General features: G+C 43.5%; 1 protein-coding gene across 5 annotated transcripts in view; it reads right to left on the minus strand.

The window, feature by feature from the left end:
* Positions 1-12,984, minus strand: part of CDK5RAP2 (CDK5 regulatory subunit associated protein 2) — a 184,289-nt gene that overhangs the window by 78,338 nt on the left and 92,967 nt on the right. For all 5 annotated transcript variants that reach the window (XM_009244813.4, XM_054520540.2, XM_002820156.6 and 2 more), the window contains 2 exons: positions 6,507-6,607; positions 923-1,053 (listed from right to left, as the gene is read on the minus strand). In XM_009244813.4, the coding sequence (XP_009243088.4) occupies positions 923-1,053; positions 6,507-6,607 (232 nt within the window). The remainder of the gene's footprint in view (positions 1-922; positions 1,054-6,506; positions 6,608-12,984) is intronic.

Below are 12,984 nucleotides of genomic sequence, written 5' to 3' on the forward strand. Positions count from 1 at the left end.
TAACACACACATGTAAGAGCTGATACATCTAAAATACAGTGTAGAATACTGGAAAGAGCTAGACTTAAAGGAAGATGCCCTGGCTGAAATCTGGGCACGTCAACCCCCAGCTGAGTCTTGGTTTCTTCATCTGTAAAATGAACTTTATACTTACTCTACCTAATGAGATGACTGTGAGGATCACAGGTGAAAAGTTAGGTGCCTAACTGTGCCTTGTACACAGCAGATGGTCAAGAGATGTCAAACCTACCACTGTTTTTACCAATTTTTACCATATGTGTCAGGCACCGGGATAGAGATACAGAAGGGAATCAGATACCAACCCAAACTTTAAAGGGCTCAAGTTCTACCAGGGGAGTGGGTCAAATCTTAATATTACTGTGATGAATACAGAAAACATAAGTCCCACAGGACCCTCATCTTGTAGCCCTCCCTTAATGCATATACAGCACTAAAAACAGTGCTTCAATCTGAAACAGCATCTCACCCATATATGTGTGAGCACGCCACCACTACTGGGCAAGCCAGTTCAACTAACTGAGTCCTGATTTCCTTGGGGTCTCTGCAATAGGTGCTGTGGTAGGCAGTACTCAGATGTTCTGGGTAGTGAGGGCTGCAATCCCCCAAAAAAGGGGATTGCAAGTGCCCAGGGATATTTGGAACTAGAAGTATCAAATGATGCAGAAAACAGTAGAGGCAGCAAGGAAGCAATCCTGCACCTGAACTTCTGCAGAATTTAGTACAACTTACTGGGCTCTTCTACTAGGAAGGCTAATATCAGCATGGTCACCACAAAAAGGATCTCCAAACAAAACCCCATGTATGCTTCATCCCTTAACAAATATTTAGGACTCTCCTGAAGTTCAGTCCATGCCCTCCAAGTGGAAAAACCAAAGAGAAGCACATAGAATAAAGTGTGTACCTTCCCGCCTCCGAATTTCGCCGATCTGCTCCTCCAAGGTCTTCCGCAAATTCTGATATGAAAGCACATCCTGCTCCAGTTGCTTCCGCAGGGCAAAAATGTTGTTTAACTCAGCCTGCAGGTTGTTGATACTTGGTAAAACAAGACACCAGAAGTTTTAAAACAGACCTATTTGTACTTTTAGATGCAAAGCCCAGAAAGCCTTCCTGTGATTTTTATGTCATTTGTGTTTTTTTCTGGTTATAAAAGTAAATACAGGTTTACTATAATTTTAAATACAACAGTATAAGGAGAACAAAAATTACCATGCTCCTACTATCAACTAACACACAGCAGACTGTATTTCCTTCCAATCTTTTCCCCTATGTGTAATTCACATGGCTGAAATAATACTAGACATACAATGCTGATATGCATTCCTCACTTCATAATTCCCTATATTTTAGAAATTATTTGCAAATATCATTTTTAATGACTATATAATATTAAACCAGGTGAATGTCCCACCACTTACTTTAACTCATCCCCTATTAGTGGATACTTGGGTCATTTCCAAATTTTTACTATAGGCGTAACTAGGTGAAAATAATGTAATTCTCCAGTCCAGAACGTGTCTCTGTTCTGAACAATGCCCCAAGAGGGCTTGGGTACAGAAAGGGAGGCTCCCCAGGGCCTGAGTGTCACTTGGGCACCCGGGCTTCAGAAGAAAGGGAGACAGAGGACTCCTGCTGTGTTACTCCTCAAAAAAGTCATACTGGAAGTAAGGGTCGGGGGGACAGGTGGGAAGAGAAAAAAATAAAGGAAGAGTGAGTCAACAATAAGAAGGAGAAAAGGACTAATCTATTAGGGGCCAACAAAACTCCACTGTGGTGGGTTAACCACTCAGAAATGCATAGTATGAGTGGATTTTTATTCTGGGAGAGGAGATGTGCTAAGCTGTACAGAGCGTTTGCATGGACTAGAAGCCCAAAACCCAGAGGAGACCAAGAAAATGCACAACTCCCAGAATGTGCATTAATCTTGGGGAGCCCTGTCCAATAGAACTTTCTCCAGTGATGGAAATGTTCTATATCTTCACTGTCAACTACAGTAGCCACTAGCTAAATGTGCCTATTGAGCATTTGAAATGTGGCTAATGTACCAAGGAACTGAATGTTTAATTTTATTAAATTTACAGTAAGTTTAAATGTGAACAGCCACATGGCTAGTGGCTACTGAACTGGACAGTGCGGATCCATAAGAATGGCTTTGGACTCCTACTGATGTGGAAATGGCAGTGATCAGAACCAGTTAAATCCAGCTCTCAGAAGAATAAGGAGACCCCAGCTGACATATGAATGGCATAAATAATGCTTCACTGTGCATCTCTGTGCTTAAAGCCTTGTTTGACATCCAGGTTATTTTCTTAAGAAAGATTCCCAGCAATGCAATTACTGGGTCAAAGTATATGAACATCTTTAAGACTACTGAAACATATTAACAAATCAGAAAGGCTTCTTTTTTAGATACCAAGAGATCTATCATTCTCCATCCAGCATCTATGGTTCCCTAAAAACGTCCATCAATGCCATGAAATTATCTGCAAAAAATGAATGAATATGTGGATTTTTCTAGGGAGAGGGCCTATAAGCTTTCATCAGATTTTTCAAAAGGGATCAATAGCCCCGAATGGTTAGAGGCAATTGCTCTAAATATGTGTGCCAGACTCCTCAAAGAAGCCCCGCTTCTCCTTCAGAGACTTCCAGCTCCATCCATCGAACTGCACACATAAATCAACACACATTGGAAGGAAAATAAACCATTATGTCTAATCTTCTATGCTTGCTGCTTTGAGGACAGTTCATTGTGAAGCAGTCTTCACGCAAGGGAAAGGGCCCTACTAGCAACTTGTACCTAGTTCCATTTTAAGACAACCCTAATGATCAATTTGTAAGGCTGATGAAAAACCTCACAGAGGTGTCACAGCACAGCACTCGCTTGGATGCAGTCGTGCTGCAGAGGCATTTAACCAGGGAGAAAAAAAAGAGACTGTTTTAGAGAAGCTCCTGCGATTAGGGCTGGGGAAAGCTAACTGCTTCACTCCCTCTTCCATTTTCTGACAGGGTGAAAAGTACACAGCTGCTGCTCCTGTGTCTGTCATTTATGTTTTCCCAACTTGAGAATCTTTTCAAGGTGTGAGAAGTTGGGAGAACAAAAGGTGCTTCACTCAGAAAAAAACAAAAACCTTCCTCTTCCTGGAATTGGGCGGGGCAGACAGGACCAGAAACAAGGAGTCAGAGAGATCGAAGCTCAAAATAGCACGCCACCACTACTGGGCAAGCCAGTTCAACTAACTGAGTCCTGATTTCCTCACGCAAAATGGGGATAATAATACCTTTGCTTTGTGATTGTTTTGAGGAATAAATGAGATGTTAACATGGGAAAGACGTTAGGACAGGGGCTAACACATATGAGATGCTCAACAAACATCATTTCCTTCCTTCCACATACTCCAACAACTCCCATACAGAAGATAATATTTACGAGCCAAGATTGCTGATTTTCATGAGTTACAGCAATGATAATCATCTGGAGATGATTTTGCCCCCACCCGCCAGCGGACATTTGGCCATGTCTGGAGACATTTTTGGTTGTTACAACTGGCATGGGAGGATCAGGTGTGTTGACCCTCCCATGGTAGAGGCTGGGGATTGTTAAACATCTTACAAAGCATAGGACATGCCCTCATGACAAAAAAATTATCCAGCCTCAAAGCCTCATACTGCTGAGGCTGAGAAATCCTGAGTTACAGGGAAACTGTGCTAGTCCTCAAGATGGGGAGTGTATCAGCAAGAACCTGGCTTGGGAGCCAAGACGACCTAAGCACTGATAATCCTTCACTGCGGAACACCGGGTGTCTTAGAATGCACATTTCTGTAATTTGGGGATAATCCACCAACTTCTAAGTGCTGCTGTGAAGAATAAATAGTAGAAGTGAAAGGATCAGCCACATTCTTGCCACAATGAGTTTCCTCCCTTCTTGACTTCCCTTTCCAGTTTTAATCACAGTACATCATCTGTCTTCAGGGTCATCCACCTTTCCTGCCAATTTCCAGAGTGAACAGTGCTGGAGTTACAGAAGGGAGCTCTACCTTCCTTAGCCCACATTCTGCCCTCTGGATATGCCAAGGTCTGAGGATTCAAAAACCTCCTGTAAACTAAGTTTATGCATGATGGAATATTGAGACATATGTAAGCTTTTCATGCTGTCATTATTCTTAAGAAATCTTACCATTTACTGAGTGCTTACTACATGCCAGGAAGTATTAGGTCTTTACACAGTGTCCTCTCTAGTTTCAACACAACCCTGTAAAGTAGGTAGACATCTAAGTAGGTAGGTAAGTAGGCAGATCAGCCAATCTCAATTTCACAAACACACTGAGGCTCAGGGTGAGAAATTACTTACCCAAGAGCTCAGGGCTGCTGAGTGGCAGAGCTGAGATGTGGACCCAGGTCTGTCTCCCACTAAATGTATTACAAGTCTGAAGATGAACAGGAAGCCTTTTAAGAATCCTTGTTAGTTCTGGTTAGTCTTTGTTAGTCCGAGTTAGCCCTGACCCGCCTCAGTCCCATCCAAGTTTTCATTCATTAAGAAAGAGCCTGTGAAACTTGGGAGCCCTCACGAAGCTGAGAAGACTCAGGGGCAACCATATCCACCCACAAGTCCTCTCAGTACCCAGAATCAACCTGGCTCCTACCCAGAGAAGCTGCGCGATTGAAATGAAATGTGTCCACTCCCTCTGTGAGTTTCCACACATGACTCAACCCCCCGTGCCCCCCACCGCTCACTCCCCCCGCCCACCTCCCCCCACACCACTCGCCAAGCGAAAATGACCAGCAGCTGAGGTTTCTTGAAAAAACTCACTTTCAGAGAGTGACGCCTACTCCCAGAATTTCAGCAGCATGTTTTCATTTTCCCTAAACTCATTTCCTATGAAAAAATCTGGAAATTATCTCATAATTTAGAAGAGCAACATGGCAGGGAGGGGCACTCCTGCACAGAACATTTCCCAAGTGCCTACTCTGTACCAGGCCCTGGGGAGCAGAGACTGTAAGGTGGGACCCCTGCCCTGAGGGAGCTCCAACACAGGTGAGGAGGCAGAGCAGGCACAGACGGCTACAGAAGGTGACCTCCCCACGCAGGGCAGAAACACAGAGAGGCAACTGTTTTGGGGATTAGCTGGGCCTCCTGACAAAGGTAACATTCAAGCTAAATTCTAAAGGACGGGGAGGAGACAAAGTAGGGGAAAGGTTGGGAATAGAAGGGTATGAAACACAGGTGAAGGTACAGGCAGGAACACACAGCCCAAGGAACGATAAAGAGCTCACTATGGTGACAGCAGAGGACATACGAGAGGGAGAAATGAGGGGTGATTCTTTTTTAACTTTTCATTATAGAAAATTTTAGACATATACAAAAGGAAAAAAAAAAACTACTGTAATGAACCTTTCCCCCATCTACACATACCCCAGCCCCAACAATCAGAGAGCCAGGGCCAATCTTGTTCTTTTGATATCCCCACTCACTTCCTCAGCTTCTGCACTGTTTGGAAATGAATCCCAGACATCATATCCTTTCAACTGTACCCATCCCACTGTGTAGAGAGTGGTGAACAACACTTGTAATTCCAGCACTTTGGGAGATGGAGGTGGGTGGATCCTGAGGTCAGGAGATCGAGACCACCCTGGCTAACATGGTGAAACACCGTCTCTACTAAATATGCAAAAAATTAGCCGGGCATGGTGGTACATGCCTATAGTCCTAACTACTTGGGAGGCTGAGGCAGGAGAATCGCTTGAACCCGGGAGGCGGAGGTTGCAGTGAGCCGAGATCCTGCCACTGCACTCCAGCCTGGGCAACAGAGCAAGACTCCGTCTCAAAAAAAAAAAGGATTTCTCAATTCTGAGACTGAGACCAACCCGGCGTGTACAGATACGTGGACAGAGGCCCAGAGCAGCAGTTGCCTGTGGACACAGAGCTAGAAAGTGGGAGAGCCAGGGCTAGAACAAGGCCTCTATCCTAGAGTTGGCTCTCCCCACCACACCTTGCTGGCAGCAACTCATTTCAGCAATTCTGCAGAGATAGGGAGACTTGTTTGAGTCCCAGGGTTCTGTCACTTGACATCTGTGTGACTTTGAGCAAGTCACTTACCCTATCTTAGTTTTCATGACCTTGTAGAAAACAGGGATAGCATTATTATTACTTCACAGAAAGGCTGTGAGGATCACATGAGATAATACACATAGAAGCACTTTCTAAATATATAATAAAGTATTTTTAAAACCTGAGTAATCATGATTTTAAAACCTGAGTAATCAATTTTGCTGCCAAAAATCAGACAATTCTTGATGAAAACAGATACATGTGACTATTAAATAGGGCAACCGCCACCCAAGCTTTATAAGCTCCATAAGCAAACTGGCAGGGCTTTGCTGGCTTAGAGATCACCAGCACTGATTGAAGGGGTGAGTGCGTGCGTGCATGCATGCATGCGTGCGTGTGTGATCACATTCACATGTGTGATGTCCAGACAGAAACCCTTACCTGTCTGATTCCTGCAGAGATTTGACGAGATGGGTATAGATTTCCTGCTCTTTCTTTAAGACCTGAATCAGCTCTTCATAGTCTGATGATTGTTTCTTTTCCTGGAAATGACAATGGGCATTTGACATTAAGAGAAGAATTTTGAAAGAGTACATCCTTATATTATGCAAACATATGTAGCTAGTCCTGGTTTTTAAAACCAAATGAAGTCGTGAGAGGCCCTGTGCCTGGCTCTGGCTCAGGCCACAGTCAGAGAGCACCACCTTCAGGAGGAGTGGGGAATGACTGCCCATCACTCATCCCAGAACAAAGCTGAGAGCTGAGCTTCCAATACTGCTTCCAACAGCTGCTAGGAAGACGCATCAGTTATGGGATTAGCCCATCATGAGACTGTCATCCCTCAGAGCTGCTGGTCATCGTTTTTACAACACTACAAAAAAATGTCTTTCCATATTCACTGTTGCTCCAAAGAAGAGAAATTCACAAACCAAAACCTGGCAAGTACTGGGGACTGGGGATTTAGTTACAGTCAAGTAGAAGAGGTCAACTGAGGTGTTCTTGGGAGGCATCCAGAACACAGTGATGATGAAGAGATCTGAGCTGGATCTCTGCCACTTACTGGAGGTATGATCTTGGGTAAGTAGCTTAACAAAACTCTATGAGCTTCAGTCTCCTTATTTATGAAATGGGGATGTCATTTTATGAATTCACATTCACAAATGTGAAATTTTTTAATGTTCAAAATTTGGTTCTGCCACCTACCAGTTCTGAGACTCTGGGAAGTTACTTACTAGGAGCCTTGGTATTCTCATCTGTAAAACTGGTGGACAATTACCACTGCCTTGTGGAATGATGGAGCAGATGAAAGATAAACTGTGTACTGTAAGGAACCAAGGATACCTGGAGAGATGGCTGATTCCTGTATTAGGACAAGGAAAATCAGGAACAATAAAAGATATGTGTATAGCATTTTATTGTGCCAAAAAATGAGGAAGTGCTTATAGAACCGTGGTTGCCAGGGGCTGGAGGGATGAGGATATGGGAGATGTTGGTGAAAGGGAACAAAGTTTTAGTTACGCAAGATGAATAAATTCCAGAGATGTAATACACAGCATGATGACTATATGCAAGAATACCCTGGCCAGGCACTGCGGCTCACACCTATAATCCCAGCTCTGTGGGAGGCCAAGGCAGGAGAATCACTTGAGGCCCGGAATTAAAGACCAGCCTGGGCAACACAGTGAGACCCCATCTCTACAAAAAAGTAAAAGAGAAAAACATTCGCTGGATATGGTGGCATGCGCCTATAGTCCCAGCTACTTGGGAGGCTAAGACAGGAGGATCCCTTGAGCCCAGAAGTTTGAGGCTGCAATGAGCTAGGATCATGCAACTGCACTGAAGCCTGGGCAACAGAGCAAGACCCTGAAATAACAAACAAACAAAAAAGACTGTACTTTATACTTGAAATGTGCCAAGAGGGTAGATCGTAGGTTTTTTCATCACACAAAAAAAGGTAACAATGTGAGATGATAGATATGCCAATTAATTTGATTATGGTGATCATTTCACAATGTGTGTATATATATATATATCTCTCTCTCAAAACATCTAGTGTACCTTAAATACATGCAATTTTAATTTGTCAATTATAACTCAAAGCTGAAAAAAATGTTTAAAGAAATGCTTAAATAATGATGGAATGTTGTCAAAAGGACACACACAGCCAGTTTGGAAAGGCTCCCACAAGCCAAATCTGGGATGATTTGAGCATTGAAATAATGAGTAATGGTTTATAACCCACTGAGAGTAACAGATTATAACCCACCAAATAAAATAGGAATTCATAAATCCATACTGATATGAATAGGAGGGAAAAAAGTAGGTTTTTCTTTATAGAAAAATGATGACTAATAAATGTAGAAAGAATGATGGAATTAGAAAAATCACCCTTCACCAACCATCACAGTAATAAATAATTCAGCCAAGAAACACAAAAGGATGCTAAAACTAGTAGGTAAAAGTTTGAAGATCAAGATGTTTACATAGACTCAAAACACCTCCCCCAAAATACTTATTAAAAACTAAGGGAAAAAAGCGTAACTAGACAGTCAAGACACCTGGCAGACACTATCTTGATAAAGTTATCAAAGTTAGCATGGCCAGTAATGGGGCAAATCCAACTGTGTACCATCAGACAGGCCACAATGAGAAGAACATAGCATCGCTACTGTGATATTCCTGCCAAAGATGCATAAACTGAATCTAATCAGCAAGAAAACACCAGACAAACAACCCAAACTGAAGGGATATTCTACAGTATAACTGGCCTGGGCACTTCAAAAGTGTCAAGGTTATGAAAGTTAAGGAAAGATTTTAGAACTGTTCCAAACTAAAGACTAAAGAATCAACACTATTAAATGCAAGGAATGATCCTGAATAGGATCCTTTCGCTACAAAGGGTGTTATTGAGACAACTGATGAAATTCAAATGAGTCTGAGGATTAGAAGGTAGCAATGAAGGAAATCAGTCCAGGCTAATTTCCTGGTTGTAGTGGCTGGGCTGAGGTTATACAGGAGAATGTTCCTGTTTATAAGAAATACACACTAGCACATTCAGAGGGGCAAGGCTTCACATTGGCAACTTTCTCTCAGAAGGCTCAGAAAAAATACAATCCTTTATTTTTGTACTTTTCTACAAGTTTAAAACTATTTCAAAATAAGAAAAAATGTTAAAATAAAGTTAATGCATACAGAATATCCAGCACGATGCCTAACACCAACTAAGTGCTCTCTAAATGCTGGAGGCAGATGTTCAGTCCGTGAAGAAATTGGGGCTGCAAACAGCCTTTGTAGTTCACATTGACTTGTGTTTTCTCCTAAAGCTAAGATACCACCTACAACAGGGGTTTTCAACTTGATTAAAATTTACAGGCTGAAGGAATATGAGCAAGGGAAAAAAAATAATCTCTATTTCCACTAACCTCTAACTGAAATTTAGCATTACCTTCAATTATGAATTGAAGGAATACTGCTATTGCTACAAACCATAATAATACTAGTGGTATTACCTTGACTTTGTCATCAAAAGAAATAGTTATTTTGTATATGTTACAGATATCTCAAAATATTCATTCTTATCACTACTTCATAACTACGGTAGTTACTTATACTCACCACCATATCTTACTATTTAACATATTAATAAAGAAGCACCATTTCCATAGCATAATTTTTTTATATTTTGATAACCTAATTTCAAAATATTTGGTTTCCTTTAGTATCCTACACATATATTGTATGCATTTAAACATTTCTTCAAGATAGGGGTCTCTGGCTTCAGTAGATTGCCAAAAGGATGCAGAGGGCAAAAAAGGTGAAGAAGCCCTGATCCAGGAGAATACTGTTGTGCTTCCAATCCTGAAAAAACAAGGCCAAGGCACCCCCTGCCAATTAAAGCTTTTAAATGCTAAACCACCAGTCTGGTCATGATAAGTTAGTCATCCAGACTGCTGGAAATGTCAGGCCCTTTTGTAAATCATGCCACATGTCACTGGCACAAGGAGTTCCCAAATGCCTTTTGTACACAACAACAGTATCGTGGGATTCTCTCTAGCTCCCACCTGCACACAACCACATGTGCAGCCAGAGGACCTCAGAGAAGAGTGGGGAGGATTTAAAAAGGACATGAAGACCAAGGAGGCTCTCCAGGGCCAGTATGTCAGCCACCATGCTACGTGCTTTCCAGGCATTTTCTCATGTAATCTTCACAGTGACCCAATGTGCTTACGTGTTACTACACTCCCCATTTTAGAGATGAGGAAACTGTGACACACAAGGCTGTTCATGGTCAAGGTCAGGATGGTGAGGCCAGGTGCGGGCTTCAAGGCCCATGCTCTTCAGCCCACCCATCACTGCCCCATAATAGATGCCTTAAATATAATGCATCTGGGTGCTTGGCAAGGGTAACATCATCACTGTCAGCCACATAAAGGCCAGCCAAAGAAAATAAGAAAAGCCAGTGACAAAATAAGAAAATCTATTGTTTCTTGAGCAAGATTTTGCTAACATGAGGGGCAGTGATGATTAAGAGTGTGTGACTTTATGAACTTTGCGACCTTGAACAAGTTATTCAACTTCTCTGTATGTCAATATTCTTTGTTTTCTTCCTTTTTTTTTTTTTTTTTTGAGATGGAGTCTCTCTCTGTCTCCCAGGCTAGACTGCAGTGGCGCGATCTCTGCTCACTGCAACCTCCGCCTCCCAGGTTCAAGCAATTCTCCTGCCCCAGCCTCCCAAGTAGTTGGGACCACAGGCGCACACCGCCACACTCAGCTAATTTTTTGTATTTTAGTAGAGATGGGGTTTCACCCTGTTGCCCAGGATGGTCACGAACTCCTGAGCTCAGGCAATCCGCTCGCCTGGGCCTCCCAAAGTGCTGGGATTACAGGCATGAGCCATCGTGCCAGACCTGTATGTCAATATTCTTACCTCTAAGTAGTGGTAATAATTCTACACATGTCCTGGAGCGTTAAAGAGATTAAATGAGTTAATCCAGACAAAGTTCTCAGAATGATGCCTGGCTCGAAGCAAACACTTGATAAATGTCAGCTGTTACTATTATTCTTATGCTCCAAGTGCTATACTAGCTACTGACATATTATCTCTAGTTGCCACAGCATTCCAGGGAACTTCCCATTTTTCAGATGATGAAACTGACTCTCTGAGAGCAGAAGTAACTTGTTTGAGTCCACTAAGCTAGTAACTGGTAAAGTCAGAATTTGTGCTTAAGTATGTAACTTCAAAGCCAACCAAGAAAGGTTGGGGAAAAAAAACAATAAATATGGATTTCTGATGGATGGCACAGAGACTCCAGGAATGTATGCATGGGGGACCCAGTATCTTAACAGGACCTCTGCAGGCTGGCTCTTAGTCCTAGAGAAGAACAGCCCACTGCCTGCCACACCAGGGCCTGGATATCAGTTCAGGCTCTTTTCTTCTTTCTGGCAGCTATTCCAAAGATTCCTCAGAATTTTCAGGCCACCACTCTCCTCAGCTCCTGCCCTCCTCCCTTCCTCCTGCCCTTGCAACTCAGTGGAACTGGGAAATCCCTCCATCAGAGTCCCAGGGGGAATGCCTATCCCCTGAGACCCGGTGCTGTCATTTACCACTATCCACTGGCACACTCCAGGGCACTTTACAGGATCTGCTCAGGCCAAACCTCATCAGCAAGCCCTTCTTTGACTGATAAAGACGCCCTCCTCCAGTCCCCAGAGCTGGCATGCCAGCCACCTGTTTACAAGGCTGAGGGCTCCTGGGCAAGCAGCAGTGTCCTGAGCCAGGCACAGTGTCTGGCACAAATCAAACGCTGCCACAAATACTTGCTAAACTGATGATTAAGTAGGTAAGAGGGGAACTCAGAGACCGATATGAATCTTAAGAGCAGAGATTCCTGGGGACATTTTGCATAATGGAAGTCAGAGTGAGTCAACGTCTTCCTAGAAGCAAATTGCTTACCCATGTTAAATAAATGAACTCTTTGAAGCCATTTGGGTCCCATTTCATCAATCACCTATTCCCCTGCGTTGAATCATGCCCCATTAGAATGAAGTCATTTGGCTTCCTCAGCAGAGCTGACAAACCAGTAGATCTCCTCGGCACACGGGCAGGCGGCCAGGCTGCCCAAAGGGGAGTCATGAGAAGCACCTGCTCAGCAACAGCCACCAACCCCCACTCTCCCCTCTCCACCCGCCCCTCCAAACAAAAAGCAACCCAGACAGGAGGCCTCTCAGTGCAGAGAAGACTCATCACTGCCGCACACCTGCTGTGTGTCTGGCTCTGCGATGTGTTCTCCATGGCCCTTGGAATGACCACCCCGCTCACTGCATTCTCCTGCCTCACCTGAGAACTGTCCCTAAAACACAGGGGTGAGTCCCAGAAGACTCCTCTCCTTTGTGAGCCAGGCCCTGGGCCCACTTGCTAAACTAGTACAGTTCTCTCCCAGGAACTGAGAGATTTAAACCAAGACACCAGACAGCTGGGAGTCTCTGGGTCTGTGTCATGTCAACGACAGAGCCCTAGAGTCTGGGACTTCTGCAGTTGAGGTCCATGGTGCTGCCCCAGTTTCACCCTCCCCAAAGTGTGGCTGCTTAAGTCTTGCCTGGCATTTGTGACAGCCTCAAGTCTGCTCCCAATCAACATTCCCTTTCATGGTGGTTGTGCTCAGACTACCCAGTGTGGGGTTCTGTGGCTTGCAACCAAAAGAATCTTAACTAATCCACTTCCATTCTTTCCAATCCTCTCAAAAGGCAGGCATGTAATTGCCCACTTCGCAGATTAGGAAAGTGAGTTTCAGAGGCATTAAGTGAGTTGCCCAAGATCACAGAGCTAGTGACTAGTAGGACTGGCACTCTGACACCAAAGCCAGGCATTTTCTACTTTACCATAGTTTCCTTAATGACTTGAAGGAAACACATGTAATGT

This window comes from Pongo abelii, chromosome 13, assembly GCF_028885655.2.
Source record: "Pongo abelii isolate AG06213 chromosome 13, NHGRI_mPonAbe1-v2.0_pri, whole genome shotgun sequence".
NCBI classification, from domain to species: Eukaryota; Metazoa; Chordata; class Mammalia; order Primates; family Hominidae; genus Pongo; species Pongo abelii.